Genomic DNA, 22,047 nt, shown 5'->3' with positions numbered 1-22,047 from the left:
CGCTCCCCTTCCCCGACCCTCCCCTTCCCCGACCCTCCCCTTCCCCGACCCTCCTCGACCCTCCCCCTCCTCCCCCCCCCATTCCCCTCCCCCCCGCCCGTCCCCCATTCCACTCCCCCCTCACCCTCCCCCTTCAGCCTCTTCCCCACCTTCCCTTCTCCCCCCTTCCCCCCCGCTTCTCCCCTCGCTTCTCCCCCGCTTCTCCCCTCGCTTCTCCCCTCGCTTCTCCCCACCCCTTCCCCCACCCTTCCCCCCGCTTCTCCCCCTTCCCCCCGCTTCTCCCCCCTTCCCCCCGCTTCTCCCCCTTCCCCCGCTTCTCCCCCCTTCCCCCCGCTTCTCCCCCCTTCCCCCGCTTCTCCCCCCTTCCCCCGCTTCTCCCCCCTTCCCCCCGCTTCTCCCCCCTTCTCCCCCTTCCCCCCGCTTCTCCCCCCTTCCCCCTTCTCCCCCCTTCCCCCTTCTCCCCCATCTTCCCTCCCCTTCCTCCCCTTCTCCCCCCTCTTCCTCCACTTCTCCCCCTTCCCCACTTCTCCCCCTCCCCCCTTCTCCCCCCCTTCTCCCCCCCTTCTCCCCTCCCCCCTTCTCCCCTCCCCCCTTCTCCTCTCCCCCCTTCTCCCCTCCCCCCTTCTCCCCTCCCCCTTCTCCCCTCCCCTTCTCCCCTCCCCCCTTCTCCCCTCCCCCTTCTCCCCTCCCCCTTCTCCCCTCCCCCCTTCTCCCCTCCCCCCTTCTCCCCTCCCCCCTTCTCCCCTCCCCCCTTCTCCCCCCTTCTCCCCTCCCCCCTTCTCCCCTCCCCCCCTTCTCCCCTCCCCCCTTCTCCCCCCTTCTCCCCCTCTCCCCCTCCCCCCTTCTCCCCCCTTCTCCCCCTCCCCCCTTCCCCCTCCCTTCTCCCCCTTCCCCCTCCCTTTTCCCCCTTCCACCTCCCTTCTCCCCTTCCCCCTCCCTCCTCCCCGCCTCCCTCCCTCCTCCCCGCCTCCCTCCCTCCTCCCCGCCTCCCTCCCTCCTCCCCGCCTCCCTCCCTCCTCCCCGCCTCCCTCCCTCCTCCCCGCCTCCCTCCCTCCTCCCCGCCTCCCTCCCACCTCCCCCTCCCCGCCTCCCTCCCTCCCCGCCTCCCTCCCTCCCCGCCTCCCACACTCCCCGCCTCCCACCCTCCCTCCCTCTATCCCTCTTTCCTCCCCACCTCCCTCCCTCCTCCCCACCTCCCCCCTCCCAGACTCCCTCCCTCCCCGCCTCCCACCCTCCCTCCCTCTATCCCTCTCTCCTCCCTCCCTCCTCCCACCCTCACCCCCTCCCCCTCCCTCCCTCACCCCTCCCCCTCCCACCCTCGCTCCCTCCCCCTCCCTCCCTCACCCCCTCCCCCTCCCTCCCTCACCCCCTCCCCCTCCCTCCCTCACCCCCTCCCTCCCTCGCCCCCTCCCCCTCCCCCTCCCTCCCTCGCCCCCTCCCCTCCCTCCCTCGCCCCCTCCCCTCCCTCCCTCGCCCCCCCCTCCCTCCCTCGCCCCCTCCCCTCCCTCCCTCCCTCGCCCCCTCCCCCTCCCTCCCTCGCCCCCTCTCCCTCCCCCTCGCCCCCTCTCCCTCCCCCCTCGCTCCCTCGCCCCCTCTCCCTCCCCCCTCGCTCCCTCGCCCCCTCCCCTCTCCCTCCGTCGCACCCTCAACCCCTCCCCCTCCTCCCTCCCCCTCCCCCTCCCCCCGCCGCCCCCTCCCCCACTCCCCCCTCCCCCATCCCTCCCTCCCCCCTCCCTCCCTCGCCCCCTCTCCCTCCCCCTCCCTCCCTCGCCCCCTCTCCCTCCCCCTCGCTCCCTCGCCCCCTCCCTCCGTCGCCCCCTCCCCCCCTCCCCTCACCCCCTCCCCTCACCCCCTCCCTCCCTTCCCCCCTCCCTCCATCCCCCCCTCCCACCCCCTGAGCGATAGTTTTCACACTAACAACCAAGCCCTTCATAATTACAGTAATTAAGCGGCAAATCATTGGCAGGAGTAAGAAACTTCTTTCTTCATTAGTTACCATGGATGTGCAGTTCGCCACATGTTAGAAGTGGGAGAGTGTTTTTTCCCTTAAATCTTTTCCGCTATGATGTTTTATTTGAATCTGTTCTTTTAAAGGGTACAGTTTTAAGAAAGATCCTCCTGCATCGCTATTTTGGAAATCTGCGTAGTGTCTATAAAGGAGAAGGATACAGCAGCAGCATAAATGCACCCCTGGCAACAGGGAAATCTGCACAACCAGGAGGTAAATGCATCATTATTTGTTAAATTATATGATTTAAAAATGATACAAGTTGGTAATATGGAGTAAGCTTAGATATGTACAAATGAAGTAAAGAAGTAAATCAATCTCGTATGTTCTTGCTTTCCTGTGAACTAAATTGGTGGGTAGCACTTTGAGCTTCTGAGTCAGGAAGCCAAGGGTTCAAGTCCCACGTACGGCAGTGGCTTGAGCATAAAGTCCAGATTAACATTCCCAGTGGAGTACCAAGGCAGGGCTGCATTGTCAGAGGTGCCATCTTTTGGATGAGGTGTTAGACCAATGCTCCTTCTGTCTTCTCCGTTGGATGTAAAGGCTTCCATAACACACTTCGGGGCTACTGAGGGTCAAACCTTGCTTTGGTTGTCGCTGTCATCGCTGTGTTTGGAGTGGCTCTGTGGATGAGGGGAGGAAGAAATCTGGTTACAGCCTAGCAAACTGTAGCCAATGGAAGAGGAGGATCATCCTCCAATGCCTCAGTTGTCAGCCTGAGGGACAAAGTCACTCACTTTACTGGAGTCTGAGCTAGTACAAGACCATATATCAACAGGTCATCAGCATATAACGACACCCAGTGATCCTCCCCCCACCCCGGACCAATCCCCTCCAGTTCCTAGACTCCCTCAGTGTCATGGCCAGCGGCTCAATTGCCAGTGCAAACAACAAGGGGGATAAGGGACACCCCTGCCTCGTTCCACGGTACAACCTAAAGTACTCCGACCTCCGTCGGTTCGTAGCCACACTCGCCACTGGGGCCCTATATAACAGCCTGACCCATCTTATGAACCTTTCCCCAAACCCAAACCTTCCCAGCACTTCCCAGAGATACTCCCACTCCACCCGATTAAAGGCCTTCTCCGCGTCCATAGCCACCACTACCTCCGCTTCCCCCTCCACCGAGGGCATCATGATCACATTTAAGAGCCTCCGCACATTCGTATTTAAGTGCCTGCCCCTCACAAACCCTGTCTGTCCCTCATGGATCACCCCCAGTACACAGTCCTCAATCCTCATAGCCGGAACCTTCGCCAACAATTTAGCATCTACATTGAGGAGCAAAATCGGCCTATACAATCCACATTGCAATGGTTCCTTGTCCCACTTCAAAATCAATGAGATCAGCGCCGGGACATTGTCGGGGGCAGGGTCCCCTCCTCCCTCGCCTCATTAAAAGTTCTCACCAGCAGCGGGCCCAGCCCCTGGGGGAGGGGGGGGGGGTGCTCAGACCTGTACAGATCCCCATAGAAGTCCCTAAATACCTTGTTTATTCTCACCGCACTCCGCACCGTATTCCCCCCTCTATCTCTAATTCAACCAATTTCCCTCGCTGCCTCCCTCTTCCGAAGCTGATGTGCCAGCATCCGGCTCACCTTCTCCCCATACTCATATACCGCCCCCTGCATTTTCCTCCACTGCGCTTCTGCTTTTCCCGTGGTCAATAGATCAAATTCCATTTGGAGGTTTCGTCGCTCCCTAAACAACCCCTCCTCGGGGGCCTCTGCATAGCTCCTGTCCACCCTTAATATCTCCCCCACCAATCTCTCCCTCTCCCTCCTCTCTCTCTTCTCCCTATGGGCCCTAATGGAAATTAGCTCTCCCCTAACCACCGCCTTCAGAGCCTCCCAGACTACCCCCACCTGCACCTCCCCATTGTCGTAGGCCTCCATGTATCTTTGAATACACCCCCGGATCCGCCCGCACACCACCTCATCTGCCAACAGTCCCACATCGAGGCGCCACAACGGGCGCTGATCCCTCTCCTCCCCCAACTCCAGCTCCACCCAATGTGGGGCGTGGTCCGAGATGGCTATAGCCAAATATTCCGTTCCTTCCACTTTCTGGATTAGCGCCCTACTCATTATAAAGAAATCTATCCGGGAATAGGCTTTATGGACGTGGGAGAAAAAAGAAAATTCTCTGGCCTGGCAAACCTCCATGGATCCACTCCCCCATCTGGTCCATAAACCCCCTGAGCACCTTGGCCACAGCCAGCCTCTTACCCGTCCTGGACCTGGAACGGTCCAGTGCTGGGTCCAGCGCCGTGTTGAAGTCCCCCCCCCCCCCCCCATTATCAAGCTCCCTGCCTCCAGATCCGGGATCTGACCCAACATACGTTTCATAAATCCGGCATCGTCCAAATTCGGGGCATATACGTTCACCAGTACCACCCGCGAGCCCTGCAACCTACCGCTCACCATCACGTATTGACCTCCATTATCCCCCACAACATTCATTGCCTTAAACGACACCCGCTTCCCCCCCAGTATCGCAACCCCCCTATTCTTCGCATCCAGCCCCGAGTGAAAGACCTGCCCTACCCATCCCTTTCTCAGCCTGACCTGATCTGCCACCTTCAAGTGTGTCTCCTGGAGCATGACCACGCCTGCCTTCAGTCCCTTTAAGTGCGCGAACACCCGGGCCCTCTTGACAGGCCCATTCAGGCCCCTCACATTCCACGTTATCAGCCGGATTGGGGGGCTACTCGCCTCTTTCCCCCCCCCCCCCCCCCCCGGCCGACTAGCCATCCCCCGCTGACTAGCCATCCCCTTTTTTAGGCCAGCCACATGCCCGCGCCTCCCGCACCCTCCAGTCCCCCAGGCGGCGGACCCCCCGCCCCGACTCCCTTTTCTACCTCCAGCTCCCCTTTGGCCAATACAGCAGCAACCCAGTCCCCCCCCCCCCCCCCCCCCATCCCCAGCCAGATCACCGTCCAGCCATTTTGCTCCCCTCATGACACTCCCGTAAGTCAGCTGACTCCTGCTGATCCCGGCTACTCCCGCCATTCCAACGGCCCCCCAGTGTGGGAATCTCCCCGCCTCCCCCTGTCGATCAATGTGCGCTCTCCTCCAGCACCACCCTTCCCCCCAGGCCCCGCCCCTCACTTCCTTAGCACGGGAAAAAGCCCGCGCTTTCCATCCGAGCCGGCCCCACCCTCTATGGCGCGGCTCTTTTTTGTCCGACCACTCCCCAGCTCCCCAACCCCGATTAAAACCAGCCCCTTCTTGGCCACCTCCGCACTCCAGTCCTGATAGACACGGATCTCTGTATTCTCCCACCTGCTGCTCCGCTCTTTCTTCGCCCATCTCAGGACGCACTCTCTGTCCATAAAGCGGTGGAACCTCATCACTACAGCCCTTGGCGGCTCGTTGGCTTTAGGCCTCCTTGCCAGGACTCGATGAGCCCCATCCAGCTCCAGGGGCCTCGGGAAAGCTCCCGCGCCCATCAGCGTGTTGAGCATTGATACTAAATATGCCCCAGTGTCGGTCCCCTCCACTCCTTCAGGGAGACCCAGAATCCAAAGATTTTTCCTCCTCGACCTGTTCTCCAGGTCCTCAAACTTCTCCTGCCACTTCTTGTGTTGCGCCTCCACCTTCACCGCCAGGCCCAAAATCTCGTCCTCGTTCTCTGAGACCTTCTGCCGCACCTTTCGAATCGCCGCCCCTTGGGCCTTCTGGGTCTCCACCAGCTTTTCGATCGACGCCTTCATTGGTGCCAGCATTTCTGCTCTTAGCTCCGCAAAGCAGTTTTTAAGGAACGCTTGCTGCTCCCGCGACCACTGCGCCCACGCTGCTTGATCTCCACCCGCCGCCATCTTGCTTTTCCTCCCCCGCTCTCTTCGCTGCTCCAAAACCACTTTTTTGATCGCTCCACTCCTGGTCCACTCCATACAGTGCTGGGGGAACCTTACTATCACCTTCCCACACTGGAAACCGTCGTACAAGTGCCGCTGGGGCTCCTCAAAAGGGCTCAAAAGTCCATTCTTGGCGGGAGCTGCCGAACGTGCGACCTACCTAGGCATAGCCGCAACCGGAAGCCCCCCTGAAATTAGATTTCTAAGAGAATCTTGTCCCACTGTAAAATAATTACCGATTTTTTTTAACATTTTTTTTTTCAAATGATAAACCTGTTCAAACAGTCCTGTTCTCCTGTCTCACCCAGCCTGAGGGAGGAAGGTTGGGTGGGATGGGGACTTCGGAATTCCCGTGCAGTTAAATCTGGCGAGAGTGACAATCCGCTGGAGATCGCCACACTGCGGAGGTTGCGGGCCAATGCCCGGAAAATCGATCTCCGTGATGTTGATTGTGGGATAAATCGTGGTCCGTCACCAGGAAAACCGCCCCTACATTTCTCCATGTAGTGTTGTGGGATCACCTTTTATGCTGACAGAGCCTCAGTTTAAGGCCTCGTCGGAAAGACAGAACCTCTGACAGCGCTGCATTCCCTCAGTGCTGAACTGCATCTTCAGTGCAGATCGTAGACTTTAACCCACAACCTTCTGGCTCAAGAGGTGAAAATGCTACCCTGGCTGACATCAAAGCTTCTGCCTCACAAAGGTTTGTCCTGGATTTGGAAGCTGCAGGCTGAAAGCAGCAGAAACACTTGGAATGGGAAGAAATCCTCACAGTAAAATGAGTAGTTGTCATGGCCTGACTAATTCAGACAGTGGAGCTCAGGGAAGCTTGCGAGTGGGTTATGTGTTAGTCCCTTCCTTTGAGGAGTGGGAAGAGATCCAAGTGCTCTCTCTCTCTGCTGCGGTGTAAGAAAAAGCAATTAACATTTCTCACATAGTAGTTAACATGAACAGAAATAGATCTTGTTGCAACAGACGCATGTATAGGTACCAAAGTAGTGAAAATGCAAAGCGACAATGAGAAGGAAAGAAGTAAGAGAAAATACATTTATTCCAATGGAGAGCCAATGCAGCCACAACGGGCCGAATGGCCTCCTGTGCTGTAATAATTCTGTGAACTCAAACTGAAGCCTCCAGCTAAAGTGTTTGATGGTGTTTTTTTGTAGGTGGCTCTGCATCTGATTTAGACAAGGGTGGAGTCTCTGTGTTTGACATTCAGTGTCACCTCGACAGAGCTGGGGCATCCGAACTGGTCACTGACCTCATCACGAACACTAAAAATTCTAGAATCTTTGAAGAGAGCATCATGCTCGGAATTGCGTTGTTAGAAGGCGGGAACACCCAGATCCAGGTAAGGCAAACAGGTCTGATTTCTCAGAACTTGGAATCAATCCACGCTCCTCCCACCCCCCCCCCCCCCCCCCCCAAACCATTTTAATCAATCTGTTATCAAATCTCAGCGTTCATTTCACCGTCAACTCAACGAGCTGAAGAAGTCCGAGAAGTTCTTCAAAGTCTTGTACGACCGCATGAAACTGGCGCAACAAGAAATCAGGGCAACCGTATCGGTCAACACCAACGACGTGAGCAGCAAAAAGAAGGATGATGACTGTGATGTTGTGACACCTGTTAACCGGAGGAGAGGTAATTGAATGAAAATCATGAATGGCGAACAGGTTGTAACTAGTCGGGGGGTCCAATTGCTAAATTTAAGCTTCTTCTGACATTGTGAACAGACTTCACAGAATCACGGAATCGTTACCGTGCAGAAGGAGGCCATTTGGCACATCGTGTCTGCATGGCTCTTCAAATAAGCATCATTGTGCCGTTCCCCTGCCTTTTCCCCAATACCCCAGTCCAGTGATCATCTATTACCCCCTTGACTGCCTCGATTGAACCTGCCTCCACCACACTTCCAGGCAGCACATCCCAGACCCAAATCGCTCATTGTGTGGAAAAAGTTTTTTCTCACATCACATTGGCTTCTTTTGCCAATCACTTTAAATCTGTTCTCCTTCATTCTTTAAGAGCAGGTATAATTTCTCCCCGTCTACTCTGTCCAGCCCCTCATGAATTTGATCATCTCTATCAAATCTCCTCTTAGCCTTCTTCTCTCCAAGGAGAACAGTCCCAATCTTTTGATATCTATGCTCAAAGCTGAAGTTTCTCATCCCTGAAACTATTCTTGTAACCTCTTCTGTGCTCTCTCCAATGCATTCCCATCCTTCCTATAGTGTGACGCCCAGAACTGTACACAATGGGCGGGATTCTCTCCGCCCACGCCGGGGCGGAGAATCGGCGGGCCGGGCGCGAATTGCGTGATGCCGGTCAGCGGAGAATTGGCGCCGGCGCGTTCGGCGTGCCGCAGGTCGGGGGCCGCTCTACGCGCCGCCCCCCCGGTGAATCTCCTCCCGGATAGTGTTGCTAACTTTTGGTTGGTTCAGTTGGCTCTGTTTTATAACCTTTGCTCTCGAGTCGCCAGGTATCTTTATGATACCGCCATGAGGTTCAAGTTCAAGTAATGATCAATAACTCAACACACCAATTAGTAAGATTCAAATCAATACACGTTTATTATACACAGTAAATCGCTACTCATGCATAAATTCTACTTCTAAGCTACTTCTACAACTAACAGGCCTATACATAGTTTCGGACTGGCTCACCAGGTCAGGGGAACAAATGGCCTTTCGTTCGGAATCTGAAACTGCGGGATTCAAAGCTGGTATGGACTAGTAGCTAGGAGCGCCTATCTCGTAGCGAGCGTCAACTTGAGACTTACTTCAGTGATGCGGCAGCTTGGACAGTTCACTCTCAAGGGTTGGTTCGCGTTGCTGAGTGACCCTGTCAAGAAGAACGATTTGAACTTGGGGGCTTAACTTTATAGTCCCCAGGGGCTTCCCGCCTTTCGGGGAGGGCCCCGTACCTGGTTCCAGGTGATTGGACTTTGTTCCAATCGTTTGGTTTGATTTCTCCAATACTGGAGCGGCTCCCTGATCGATGGGCGGTCTTGAGGTGTCCGTTAACCTCTTGTGTTGGCTCCTGCTTACGCCGGGGAGTCTGGCTTAGCTTTGTTTATCCCAAATGTTGCGATTGTTCCCGGGGATCGCTTATTAGTATGTAGATGGCTGCTACATTATTATGCAGATGGCTGCTTGTAGCAATGCTGTCTGGGCTTTTGCAGAGTTTAATACACAGTAACTTGCACCTGCTGGTTTCTGCCTGTGTTGGCTGAATTTCCCTGCAGCCTTTGCTGTTCTCCATTTTACATCGGGAGTTGGCCAACTCAGGTGGCTACAATGGGCTGAGTGGCCGCAAAAAAAATCCGAGTCCCGCTGGCGCCGTCCACGTGTGGTCTTACCCGGCAGGACCTCGGCGTGCACCCTTCCGGGGGTGGCCTGGTGGGGAGGGGGCTCTTGTACTCTATGCCCCTAAAGCCCTGGATACCCCTTAAGCCCTGGCTACTGAATGTTTTATTAACTGCTCTCCCACCTGTCCTGCCACCTTCAATGTTCTATACACCCAGGCCCCTCTGCTCCTGCACCCTTTTAAGAATTTTACCCCTTATTTTGTATTGTCTCTCCATGTTCTTCCTACCAAAATGCATCCCCTCACACTTCACTGCATTTAACTTTATCTGCCACCTATCTGCCCACTCCACCAACTTGTCTATGACCTTCTGAAGTTTTACACTGCCCTCTTCACAGTTTACAATATTACATTTTGTGTCGTCGGCAAACTTTGAAATTGTCCCCTGCACACCAAGATCTACATCATTAATATATATCAGGAAAAGCAAGGGTCCCAATACCTACCCCCTGGGGAACACCACTATAAACCTTCTCCAGCCCAAAAAATATCCATTGACCATTACTCTCTACTTCTTATTATTCAGCTAATTTTGTATCCATGTTGCTGCTCTCGCTTTTATTTCATGCTCTATTAAGTCGCCTCTAATCCTCCTCCTCTCCAAAGAGAAAAGCCCTAGCTCCCTCAACCTTTCCTCATAAGACCTATCCTGCAAACCAGGCAGCATCCTGGTAAATCTCCTTTGCACCCTTTCCAATGCTTCCACATCCTTCCTATAATGAGGTGACCAGAACTGCACACACTACTCCAAATGTGTCTCACCAGGGTCATGTCTAGTTGCAGCATAACCCCGCGGCTCTTAAACTCAAGCCCCCTGTTAATAAACACTAACACACTATAAGCCTTCTTCACGGCTCTATCTACTTGAGTGGCAACCTTCAGAGATCTGTGGACATGAATCTCAAGATCTGTCTGTTCCTCCACATTCCTCAGAACCCTGCCGTTGACCCTGTAATCCCCATTCAAATTTTTTCTACCAAAATGAATCACCTCGCACTTATCAGGGTTAAATTCCATCTGCCGTTTTTAGGCCCAGCTCTGCATCCTATCAATGTCTCTTTGCAGCCGATGTACCGTTTTGGATACTGTTGAGGGGAATGACCTCTCGGGGGATAACAACAGTAGCCAAATTCATAGCACCATGGTTGGCTCATCTGCACAATGGAGGAGCAAAGGTATAGAAATGCAATAGTCATAGGGGATTCAATTGTGAGGGAAATTAATAGACGTTTCTGTGGCTGCAAAAGTGTCTCCAGGATGGTATGTTGCCTCCCTGATGCTACGGCCAAGGATGTCTCAGAGCGGTTACAGGACATTCTGAAGGGGGAGGGTGAACAGCCAGCTGTCGTGATACACATTAATACAAAAAACGTAGGTTTAAAAAAAGGGATGGTCCTCAAAGCAGAATATAGGAGCTAAGGAAGCAAGTTGAAAAGTAGGACTTGAAAGGTAGTCGTCTCAAGATTACTGTCAGTGCTATGTGCTGGTCAGAGGAGAAACAGCAGGATGTATCGACAACTACATGGCTGAAGAGATGGTGTGAGGGGAAGGGTTTCAGATTCCTGGGATATTGGGACCGGTTCTGGGGGAGGTGGGACCAGTACAAACCTGGGCAGGACCGGGACTGATGTCCTTGTGGGGTACTTGCTAGATTGGTTGGGGAGGGCCTGAACTAATATGGCAGGGGATGGGAACCTATGCAAGAATTCAGAGCAAGGGGGATCAAGAACAAGAGAAAAAGACAGCAAGGAAAATAAGAAAAGTGATGGGCAGAGAAATCAAGAGCCATAAGGACATAATAAAAAATAGTAGGGACGGGGCAAGGAATGTTAAAAGGACTAGCCTTAAGGTTTGTACCTGAATGCTCGGCGCGTTCAAAATAAAATGGAAGAATTAGTTGTGCAGATAGATGTAAAGGGGTATGATATTTTAGATTTAGATTTATTGTCATGTGTACTGAGGTACAGTAAAAGTGTTCTGCGTACAGTCCAAGCAGATCGCTCCATACATGAAAACAAAGAAGATATGATAAATGCATGAGGATATATAATGAAAAAACATAAACATAGACAGCAAATTAATTATATGGTATATAGCGCTACAAGTGTAGAGAATATGCATAGAAAGATCAGTTTAGTCCATAAGATCAGTTCAAGACCCTAAATGGGTCATTCAGGAGTATGGTAACAGAAGGGAAGAAGCTGTTTTTGAATCTACTGGTGCATGTTCTCAAACTTTTGTATCTTCTACCCGATGGAAGAAACAATAATCCGGGTGGGAGCGGTCTTTGATTATGCTGCCCGCTTTCCCAAGGCAGCGGGAGGTGTAGACTGAGTTAATGGATGGGAGGCGGTTTTGTGTGATGGACTGGGCTGTGTTCTCTGTAGTTTCTTATGGTCTTGGGCTGAGCAGTTGCCATACCAGGCTGTGATGCAGCCAGATAGGATGCTTTGTACAGTACATCTATAGAAATTGGTAAAAGTCATTGTGGACGTGCCTAATTTCCTGAGGAGGTATAGGCGCTGTTGTGCTTTCCTAGTTGTAGTGTCGATGTGGGTGGACCAGGACAGATTGTTTGTGATGTGTAGACTTAGGAATTTGAAGCTTTCCACCATCTCCACCTCTGCACCATTGATGCAGACAAGGGTGTGTACAACACTTTGCTTCCTGAAGTCAATGACCAGCTCCTTAGTTTTGCTGATGTTGAGGGAGAAATTGATATTTTAGATTTAGATTTATTGTCATGTGTACTGAGGTACCACGCCACTAGGTTCTCTGTCTCCCTCCTGACTCATCGTTGTTTGAGATCCAACCCACTACGGTCGTGTAGGGGCTGGTTTAGCACACTGGGCTAAATCGCTGGCTTTTAAAGCAGACCAAGCAGGCCAGCAGCACGGTTCAATTCCCGTACCAGCCTCCCCGAACAGGCGCCGGAATGTGGCGACTAGGGGCTTTTCACAGTAACTTAATTGAAGCCTAGTTGTGACAATAAGCGATTTTCATTCATTTTCATTTCATTCATCAGAAATCTGTAGATGCAGTTGGAGCCGAATTTGCCACACAGTCATGTCTATGTAGGGAGTACAGTAGGAGGCTAAGTATGCAGCCTTGCAGGGTTCCGGGATTCGTGGACTATCATGGAGAAAGTGTCGTTGTTTATCTTTACAGATTGCGGTCTGTGGGTCAGGACGTCAAGGATCCAGTTGCAGTGGGAGGAGCCGAATCCTAGATTTTGGAGTTTGGATATGAGTTTGGCTGGGATTGTGGTATTGAAAGTGGAGCTGTAGTCTGAAGTAGGTGTCCTTGTTGTCGAGATGCTCCAGGAATGAGTGTTGGGCCAGGGCGATAGCATCTGCTGTGGACCACATTGTGATCCAAAAAGACGAGGTGTTGGGTGTCTTAAAAAATATTAAGGTAGATAAGTCCCCAGGGCCTGATGGGATCTACCCCAGAATACTGAAGGAGGCTGGAGAGGAAATTGCTGAGGCCTTGACAGAAATCTTTGGATCCTCACTGTCTTCAGGGGATGTCCCGGAGGACTGGAGAATAGCCAATGTTGTTCCTCTGTTTAAGAAGGGTAGCAAGGATAATCCCGGGAACTACAGGCCGGTGAGCCTTACTTCAGTGGTAGGGAAATTACTGGAGAGAATTCTTCGAGACAGGATCTACTCCCATTTGGAAGCAAATGGACGTATTAGTGAGAGGCAGCACGGTTTTGTGAAGGGGAGGTCGTGTCTCACTAACTTGATAGAGTTTTTCGAGGAGGTCACTAAGATGATTGATGCAGGTAGGGCAGTAGATGTTGTCTATATGGACTTCAGTAAGGCCTTTGACAAGGTCCCTCATGGTAGACTAGTACAAAAGGTGAAGTCACACGGGATCAGGGGTGAGCTGGCAAGGTGGATACAGAACTGGCTAGGCCATAGAAGGCAGAGAGTAGCAATGGAGGGATGCTTTTCTAATTGGAGGGCTGTGACCAGTGGTGTTCCACAGGGATCAGTGCTGGGACCTTTGCTCTTTGTAGTATATATAAATGATTTGGAGGAAAATGTAACTGGTCTGATTAGTAAGTTTGCAGACGACACAAAGGTTGGTGGAATTGCGGATAGCGATGAGGACTGTCGGAGGATACAGCAGGATTTAGATTGTCTGGAGACTTGGGCGGAGTGATGGCAGATGGAGTTTAATCCGGACAAATGTGAGGTAATGCATTTTGGAAGGTCTAATGCAGGTAGGGAATATACAGTGAATGGTAGAACCCTCAAGAGTATTGAAAGTCAAAGAGATCTAGGAGTACAGGTCCACAGGTCATTGAAAGGGGCAACACAGGTGGAGAAGGTAGTCAAGAAGGCATACGGCATGCTTGCCTTCATTGGCCGGGGCATTGAGTATAAGAATTGGCAAGTCATGTTGCAGCTGTATAGAACCTTAGTTAGGCCAAACTTGGAGTATAGTGTTCAATTCTGGTCGCCACACTACCAGAAGGATGTGGAGGCTTTAGAGAGGGTGCAGAAGAGATTTACCAAAATGTTGCCTGGTATGGAGGGCATTAGCTATGAGGAGCGGTTGAATAAACTCGGTTTGTTCTCACTGGAACGAAGGAGGTTGAGGGGAGACCTGATAGAGGTATACAAAATTATGAGGGGCATAGACAGAGTGGATAGTCAGAGGCTTTTCCCCAGGGTAGAGGGGTCAATTACTAGGGGGCATAGGTTTAAGGTGAGAGGGGCAAGGTTTAGAGTAGAAGTACGAGGCAAGTTTTTTACGCAGAGGGTAGTGGGTGCCTGGAACTCGGTACCGGAGGAGGTAGTGGAAGCAGGGACGATAGGGACATTTAAGGGGCATCTTGACAAATATATGAATAGGATGGGAATAGAAGGATACGGACCCAGGAAGTGTAGAAGATTGTAGTTTAGTCGGGCAGCATGGTCGGCACGGGCTTGGAGGGCCGAAGGGCCTGTTCCTGTGCTGTACATTTCTTTGTTCTTTGTTCTTTGGTAGGCGAACTGCAGTGGATCAAGGCAATTGAACACCGAGATGGAGATTTAAATATTTACCTAATTGGGAAAGATGATTTGATCGCTGGTTAGCACTGTTGCTTCACAGCACCAGGGACCCGAGTTTGATCCCCGGCTTGGGTCATGGCTGTGCGGAATCTGCACGTTCTTCCCGTGTCTGCATGGGTTTCCTCCGGGTGTTCCGGTTTACTCCCACAGTCCAAAGATGTGCAGGTTAGGTGGATTGGCCAAGCCAAAATTACCCTTGTTGTCCAGAGATATGTAGGTTGGAGTGGCGAGGGTGGGTCTTGGCAGGGTGCTCTTTCGGAGGGTCAGTGCAGACTCAATTGGCTGAATGGCCTCCTGCATTGTCTGGATTCTATGGTTTTGTTCAATGTTTCTGCCTCATTCTCCATGATAGTTTCTGCTGTTGCTGTCTCTCCGAGACCACTCTCCCCTTTTTGAAAGCTCCATCTTAAAAACAAAATTGAATGTTAGTACAGTTTTTATCTTGTAATTAAGAATAAAATCACCAAACACATAGTTAACTATCACTGTAAAAGATAGAAGAATAAATATTAATATAATCCGGTACTGTACATGTGACTGTCTCTTTTTCAGTGGGCAACTGGTGGCAAACTAATGAGCCAGTTTGGTCCTCGATGACCAGTTGTTTCCATTCTCTGTCTTGTTACTTATTTCCTGACTGGTCCTTGTTTCAATTTCATGACTTTCGAAATTTAGTAACAACAGTGTTCTTTTTTAATGAAGTCTGAATCAGGACTTCAAATAGCTGAATATCAATAACTTGTGATAAATTGAATGGCCTGATCTCCCTGGTGAAGAGAAGGCTGAGAGGGGATTTGATAGAGGAGTTCAAAATTATGCACAATCTGGACAGAGTAGAGGGAGGGAAATTGTTCCCAATGGTGGAAGGATTGAGAAGCAAAGGATTCGGATTTCAGATGATTAATTGGAGGAAAAAAACGAAGTGACATGAGAAATATTTTTACAAAGTGAGTGGTTAGGATCTGGAATGCACTGTCTGTGAGTGTGGTGGAGGCCGATTTGCACAGTGAGCGGTTAAGATCTGGAATGTATTGTTTGAGAGTGTGGTGAAGACAGATTCACACAGCAAATGGTTAGGATATGGAATGCGCGGTCTGAATGAGATGGACACAGATTCACACAGCAAGTGGTTAGGATATGGAATGCGCGGTCTGAATGAGATGGAGACAGATTCACACAGCAAGTGGTTAGCATCTGGAATGTACTGTCTGAGAGTGTGGTGGAGACAGATTTAGTCGAGGCCTTCAAAATGAGTAGATAATTACCCGATGAGGGGTATGGGAAAAAGGCAGGAGAGTGGGATTAGGCACTGGGCCAGTACAGACACAACAGGCCGAATAACCTCCTGAGCTGTTAGCATTGTAAGATTCTGCTAAAAGATTATCTCTGTTGCTGCTTTTGCCAACTCCCTTAAATCTGTGCCCTCTTGTTCTCGATCCCTTCATGAGCGGGAACAGTTTTTTTCCTGTTTACTCTGTCCAGACCCCCCCTTGATTTGAAATACCTTGATCAAATCTCCTCACGACCTTCTCTTCTCCGAGGAAAACAACCTCAGCTTCTCCAATCCATCTCGTGATTGAAGTTCCTCATCCCTGGAACCATTCTTGTGAACCCTTTCCATAGCCTTCCAAATCTAGAGTGCCCAGAACTGGTGGCAATATTCCAGTTGAGGCTGAACTGGTGTTTCATCCAGAGTGACCTGTTCCTCGTGAACTCGCGATTATAGTCTGAGACACTATCCCCCCCCCACCCCAACAGCCCTCCAACCTCTGCGATCATGTCAGCCTCCATTCCCACCACCCTCAATGCACCCAGCTTTATCTTGAGGTCTGAAAAGAGACCAAATGCCCCCCCTCCAACATAAGGTCAGGTTTAACCACCATAAGTGACCTCTGAGCTTTCATGATATGCTTCTGAACACGTCAACTAAATCAAAATCTTCGATACTCTTCCAGGTGGCGCAAATAATATGTGCTTTAAAATTGTAGATATAAATCTTGTCAATCACAAAACAAACCATCTTATACTATCTTTCAGTGAGGGATTCGGCATACTACCTCAAAGAGGGAGTGAAAGGACAGTTGGCAGAGGCTTCAGCCGCCACCTACAAGGCCTATTACATGTACAGGCGGGAGATGGACCCCGAGGCTGATCTCGTCCCTGTGGGAAATGAGGCCATTGGTTCGGAGGAGAAGTCCAAAGATGAGGAAGTTATGAGCCCAGCGATCGCTATAATGGAGCCTATCCTCAGGTTTCTTCAGCTGTTTTGTGAGAACCATAACTCAGAACTTCAGGTGAGATCACGGTCTTCAGGGAGGTTTATCAGAAACAGCAGCAGCACTCGAGTAGAAGCTGCACATTTTGAAAACAATTTGGCTGACTGCCAAACATATTCCATGCCCAAAAGGCAGGTGGTCAAGAAAAGAGCTGGAGTAAATCCTTGCACTGATCATAGGCTTTTATTTACAGAGCTAAACATTCCAAACATGCACCTCTAAAATCCAATAACCACCATCTCAATCTATGTCTATTCGGAGCACAACAGAATCCACAGTTAATGCCCACCACCTTAATGTAATTAAACACTGACTTAAAGTACAGTTAACATGTGTAACCCACAGAGGCAAGAAGCTTGGACACTCCTGGTGCAGGGAAAGAATTCCGATAAAATGCCTTTGACTTTCTTAGTTATCCCAACCCAAACCCAGTGAGATAGTGTAAAAAATGGCAGGAAGATGGGGCATTGAAGCTTATCACAACCCTCTTCCCCAGATCTGACTAGTCGTCGCATCTGACCCCATTACCCACCACTCTCCTCTATGTAAGTGGCCAAGATGTCTGTGCAGAACAAGATGACCTATCGGAGACTTTGCACACTTCCAAATTGTCCCTGGCACTTGACCCTCCCAAGGCCTACAGGAAATGTTGCCGTTCCCATTCCAGGGGTTCTCCTGTCCCATGCATTTCAGTGACTGAGGTGCCCAGTGGTGCCATGGTGCCTCTTAAAGCTGCGTTGGTGCTGCCGATGTCTATCTGCTCCAAAAATGTAACCCCCAATTTCAAAAGAACAATCCCATTTATTTTTACCAATGCGAAGTTTTCTATTCCCACGACAACCATTCCTGAGGACTTGTCGGAGTGAGATTGCCAACCTCACAATGAATTGAATGACTCTCAGATTAGGCAGGGGCCAAATTCACAACCGCATGTTCGTGAAGTTAGCTGACACTTTACAAAACTTGCTGATTACCTTTCTGGTTTTTTTTTTTGAATTAGAACTGAGAGAATTTGACTTAATTATTCATTCCAGTGAAGTGGCTGAAGGCTCTCCTTGGCCTACTTTCTGGCCATCTCCGTTGTGAGTAGAGTTGCTGAGGAGAGCAAGGGGTGAGGTGTGAGAGATATGGGTATGGAGAGACCTACGGTTGTCCCCAGCCGACCAGACAGTGGGTGTATCAGATCATAGAATTTACAGTGCAGAAGGAGGCCATTCGGCCCATCGAGTCTGCACCGGCTCTTGGAAAGAGCACCCTACCCAAGCCCACACCTCCACCCTATCCCAATAACCCAGTAACCCCACCCAACACTAAGGGCAATTTTGGACACCAAGGGTAATTTAGCGTGGCCAGTCCACCTAACCTGCACATCTTTGGACTGTGGGAGGAAACCGGAGCACCCAGAGGAAACCCACGCACACATGGGGAGAACATGCAGACTCCGCACAGACAGAAACCCAAGTCGGGAATCGAACCTGGGAACCTGGAGCTGTGAAGCAATTGTGCTAACCACTGTGCTACCATGCTGCCGTGGTGTGATGAATTAGTTTAACAGTGGCATGTGTCAGATTTTTAAAAATTCTTTATTCGGATGTGTGCTTCGCTGGTTAGGTCATCATTTATTGCCCATCCCTAATTGCCCTTGAGAAGATGGTGGTGAGTCACCTTCTTGAACCGCTGCAATCCATGGGGTGTAGGCAGATCCACAGTGCTGTTAGGAAGGCAGTTCCAGGATTTTGACCCAGTGAAGGAATGGTGACACATTTCCAAATCGGGATGGTGAGTGTCTTGGAGGGGAACTTGCAGGTGGTGATGTTCCCATGCTGTCCTTGTGCTTCCCGGTGGTAGAGGTCGCAGGTTTGGAAGGTGCTGCCTAAGGAGCCTTAGTGAGTACCTCCGGACCACAGGTATTAAGTTAATGTGCAGTTTGTGCCAAGGATCTCTTCAGATAAATAATTAAGCTACCATTTTATTGTTACGAAACCGACTAGAATAATTTACATCTGAAAACACCGAGTTTTATACATTCCATTTTCCAAAATACAAGTTTCCTAGCCGTCCTTAAACGGAGAGATTTTTCTTTCTTCTGATTTGTTTGTGGATTGCGGGCAACTCATCGATTTGCTGTCCTGTGAAGGTGGCAGCGAGCTTTCTTCATGAATGGCTGATATTGGCTTTGATACGCTTTGACAAAGAGTCATCCAGACTCAGAGATGTTGGCTCACTTCTCTCTCCACAGATGCTGTCAGACCTGCTAAGATTGTCCAGCATTTTCTGTTTTGTTGGCTTTGGTACAACTCAGTGACTTGCCGGGCCACTGTGATGGGCAGTTAGGGGGTCAGCCTCAATGTTCAGCTTCGCCCAGCGCACCACAAACCTTACACCGAGGTTGAATGTTTTCAGAAACCCCTCACCGATACAGTGTCCTTTTTTTGAAGAGCGTGTGCGGGACCTGATGGCTTCTTTCAGTGGAAACGATTGGTCATTTCCATATTTTGCTGTCTTTCCAGAATTTTCTTCGGCACCAGAACAACAAAACCAATTACAACTTGGTGTGTGAAACACTTCAGTTTATGGACTGTATCTGCGGCAGCACCACAGGGGGTCTAGGCCTACTGGGTCTCTACATTAACGAGAAGAATGTCTCCCTCATCAACCAAACACTGGAAACACTGACTGAATATTGCCAGGGGCCTTGTCACGAGAATCAGGTAAAATCCCAGGACTCCAGTTGAATCGCAATCACGTTTAACATACAAGCGCTGGTTATCTTGTATGGCCATTTTCTTCGTCAGGTAACCAAACTGTGGACAACTTGGACCAGAGTTTAACCTGTGCAACAATCACTTGGTAAATCTGGCTGAGAGCGGAGCATCTACACCGGGTATTTCCTTGAGCGCCGCCCTCCCCCCGCCATTACATAACATTGCGCAGGTTTGGGCTGATAGGGATTTCCCGAACTTCCGCCAAAGTTAAAGCCGATTGTGTGGGAAGAACTGGAGAACAACTTCCCAGTGTCACTTTCACTATTTAGTTATAACTATTGGGAGTAAATCGTAATTATCCCCAAAGTTAAAATTCGTATCTTTAAACGGCACAGGCTGCTGAATAAATCTTTTTGGCCTCAAAATTGTTTTTTTTTTTTTGCTTGAGTCTGGATTATCAGGTGTCATCACGACCCACTGTGACAAATCTGAAGAGTGAGAGGAGCATGTTTAATTGGTTGTCATGCACAATCGTCAGGACCCGTGTGCATAAGATAGGGGGGTGCCCCCGACGAAAGTGAAAATCCACTGGCTGGGGAAGACTGTGGGTGAATGGGAGGCTATTGGGGAAGACTGGTCAAAGAGGGGGAGTAGAAATCCTGCCTGCTGGAGTTTGCTGACTGGCAGCAAAGAGGGTAAGTGGTGGGCTGGGGGCTCTGAGAGGGGAAGAAGTGGTGAGATCAGGGGCGCGGTGGGGGAATTGTCCAGGCAAGAATGTTTTTGTTGTCCCACAACAATAATACATTCCTATCACACCTTAAAATATCCCAAGTTATTTCACTGGCACATTGCCCAGCAGAATTTGACCCCAAACCACAATAGGAGATATTAAAATTGGCAATCAAAGGTTCGGTCAAAAAGCTGGATTTTAAGCAGCATCTTAAAGGAAGATGGAGAAAGTGGAGAGGTTTAAGCAGGGATCAGGGAACCCCAGAGCCGAGGGCCCAGGCAGCTCAGGACTTGGCCACTAATTAAAATCAGAGATGCATAACAAGTCATAATTGGCGGAGGGCAGATATCTTGGAGGGCTGCAAGGCTGGAGTTGGTTACAGAGATGGGGAGGAGCCAGAGAGGGATTTGAAAAGGAGGAGGAGAATGTTTAAATCGGGGGGTTGCTGGATCATGAGCCAGGTGCAGGGCAGGGAGGTGGTGGGTGAATGAGACTTGATGCAACAAGGTGCAGGCTGTCGAGTTGAAGGAGGGCGGAAGGTTGGCAGGGAAAGCTTGCAAATAATTCAACCTAGAGTTAAGGATCCCTCTTATATTGGCAGCTTCTCCAGAGCCTTCTCACCCCCGCTCTCCTAAAACAGCTGCTAGGTCACATTGACCCCTCTCCAGCCCAGATTAGGATCTAACTAGTTCCTAGTTGGTGGAACAGAGTCCCCCCCTCACTTCCAGTGGAACATCAGCCACCAAATTGCAGTGAGTGGGTAAAATGATGGTCAGTGCACTGCAGGCTTGGGGAGATGGGTAGCCTGGTGGTAATGTCGCTGGACTGGATAAATCCGAAATTGTAAGCTAGCCTCAGTAATGGTGACCATGAAACCATTGCCAATTCTCATAAAGATCCATCTGGTTAACTAATGTCCTTGGGGGAAGGAAATCTGCCACCCTTACCCGGTCTGGCCTACATGTAACTCCAGGCCTACAGCAATGTGGTTGACCCTTAACTTCGCTCTGATATGGTTCAAGCCAATCAGTTTAAGGGTAACTAGGGATGGGCAACAAATGCTGGCCTAGCCACTTCCACATCCTATGAAAGAATAAAAAAATTTGTCAGACTGCAGGTTCCATTTTAAAGGCTCCCTAACCAATTTGTTTCAGATTCCTTCCAAGTCCACATCTCCCACTCCCAATATGTTTGCCATGAAGTTGCATTCACCCGCTCAAATCTGGTCAGCAGCAGACTATTGCAAATCCATTTAACTTGTTAATTTTGTTGTGTCCTTTTTATTTATGAAACTGAGATCTGAGTGAGACGACGTCACAGGAGAGTGATTTATTTGGGAGTGGGACTTTCTGTGGCATAGTAGGTACAAGAGAGCAACAGGGGTCAAACGTGGCCTCTAACATTATGGAACGATGTATCGAGAAGCAAGGTTTAAATAGATGAAAAATGGCTGGAAAATAATAGAGGACAATGCATCTTGCAGGTAGAAGTTAGCTTTGGTGATTGTGGCCTCTGAGGTTGAAGGAAAATCCAGGTGCACTGCAAAGCAGACTGCCAACCTCCTATCTTTGTTCTGTACTACTGCTGTTTCACCACCTCACTGAACCATGTGGAGAAAGGTTGTCATTGACCCAAACGTCTTGTGCAAGCCTTTGCAAATACCTGTTCCTGTTTCCATCTGAACAATAAAGTTTACCCATGTTTAATTCTGCCTTGAACAGAGTTGCATCACCACCCACGAATGCAATGGGATTGACATTATTATTGCACTGATCCTCAATGACATTAATCCCCTCGGGAAGTACCGGATTGATCTGGTTTTACGACTAAAGGTAAGATTGAGTCCTTTGTTCAATAGTTTATTTTTAATATTTTCTTCTGTCAGCCTGATGATTGACTCCATTTGATAGCAGGAAACTTTAAAAACAAATCAAGTCTTGGCATTTGTTTGCCTTCTGCATGTTTATTTGTGATCGACAAAGGAACCTAAACCAATATTAACTTAAAATAATGTTTAGTTAAAATGTACCGAAC

The 22,047-nt window shown here is 50.3% G+C and overlaps 1 protein-coding gene across 4 annotated transcripts in view; it reads left to right on the top strand.

Moving 5' to 3' along the window:
* The window catches only part of itpr2 (inositol 1,4,5-trisphosphate receptor, type 2), a 333,090-nt gene that overhangs the window by 240,313 nt on the left and 70,730 nt on the right, over positions 1–22,047 (top strand). For all 4 annotated transcript variants that reach the window (XM_072471852.1, XM_072471851.1, XM_072471850.1 and 1 more), the window contains 6 exons: positions 2,095–2,221; positions 7,034–7,218; positions 7,328–7,511; positions 16,340–16,596; positions 19,089–19,289; positions 21,735–21,845. In XM_072471852.1, the coding sequence (XP_072327953.1) occupies positions 2,095–2,221; positions 7,034–7,218; positions 7,328–7,511; positions 16,340–16,596; positions 19,089–19,289; positions 21,735–21,845 (1,065 nt within the window). The remainder of the gene's footprint in view (positions 1–2,094; positions 2,222–7,033; positions 7,219–7,327; positions 7,512–16,339; positions 16,597–19,088; positions 19,290–21,734; positions 21,846–22,047) is intronic.

Source organism: Scyliorhinus torazame, chromosome 13 (assembly GCF_047496885.1).
Source record: "Scyliorhinus torazame isolate Kashiwa2021f chromosome 13, sScyTor2.1, whole genome shotgun sequence".
NCBI classification, from domain to species: domain Eukaryota; kingdom Metazoa; phylum Chordata; class Chondrichthyes; order Carcharhiniformes; family Scyliorhinidae; genus Scyliorhinus; species Scyliorhinus torazame.
Note: the sequence above shows the minus strand (reverse complement) of the source record. Positions and strands in the feature narration are given on the sequence as shown.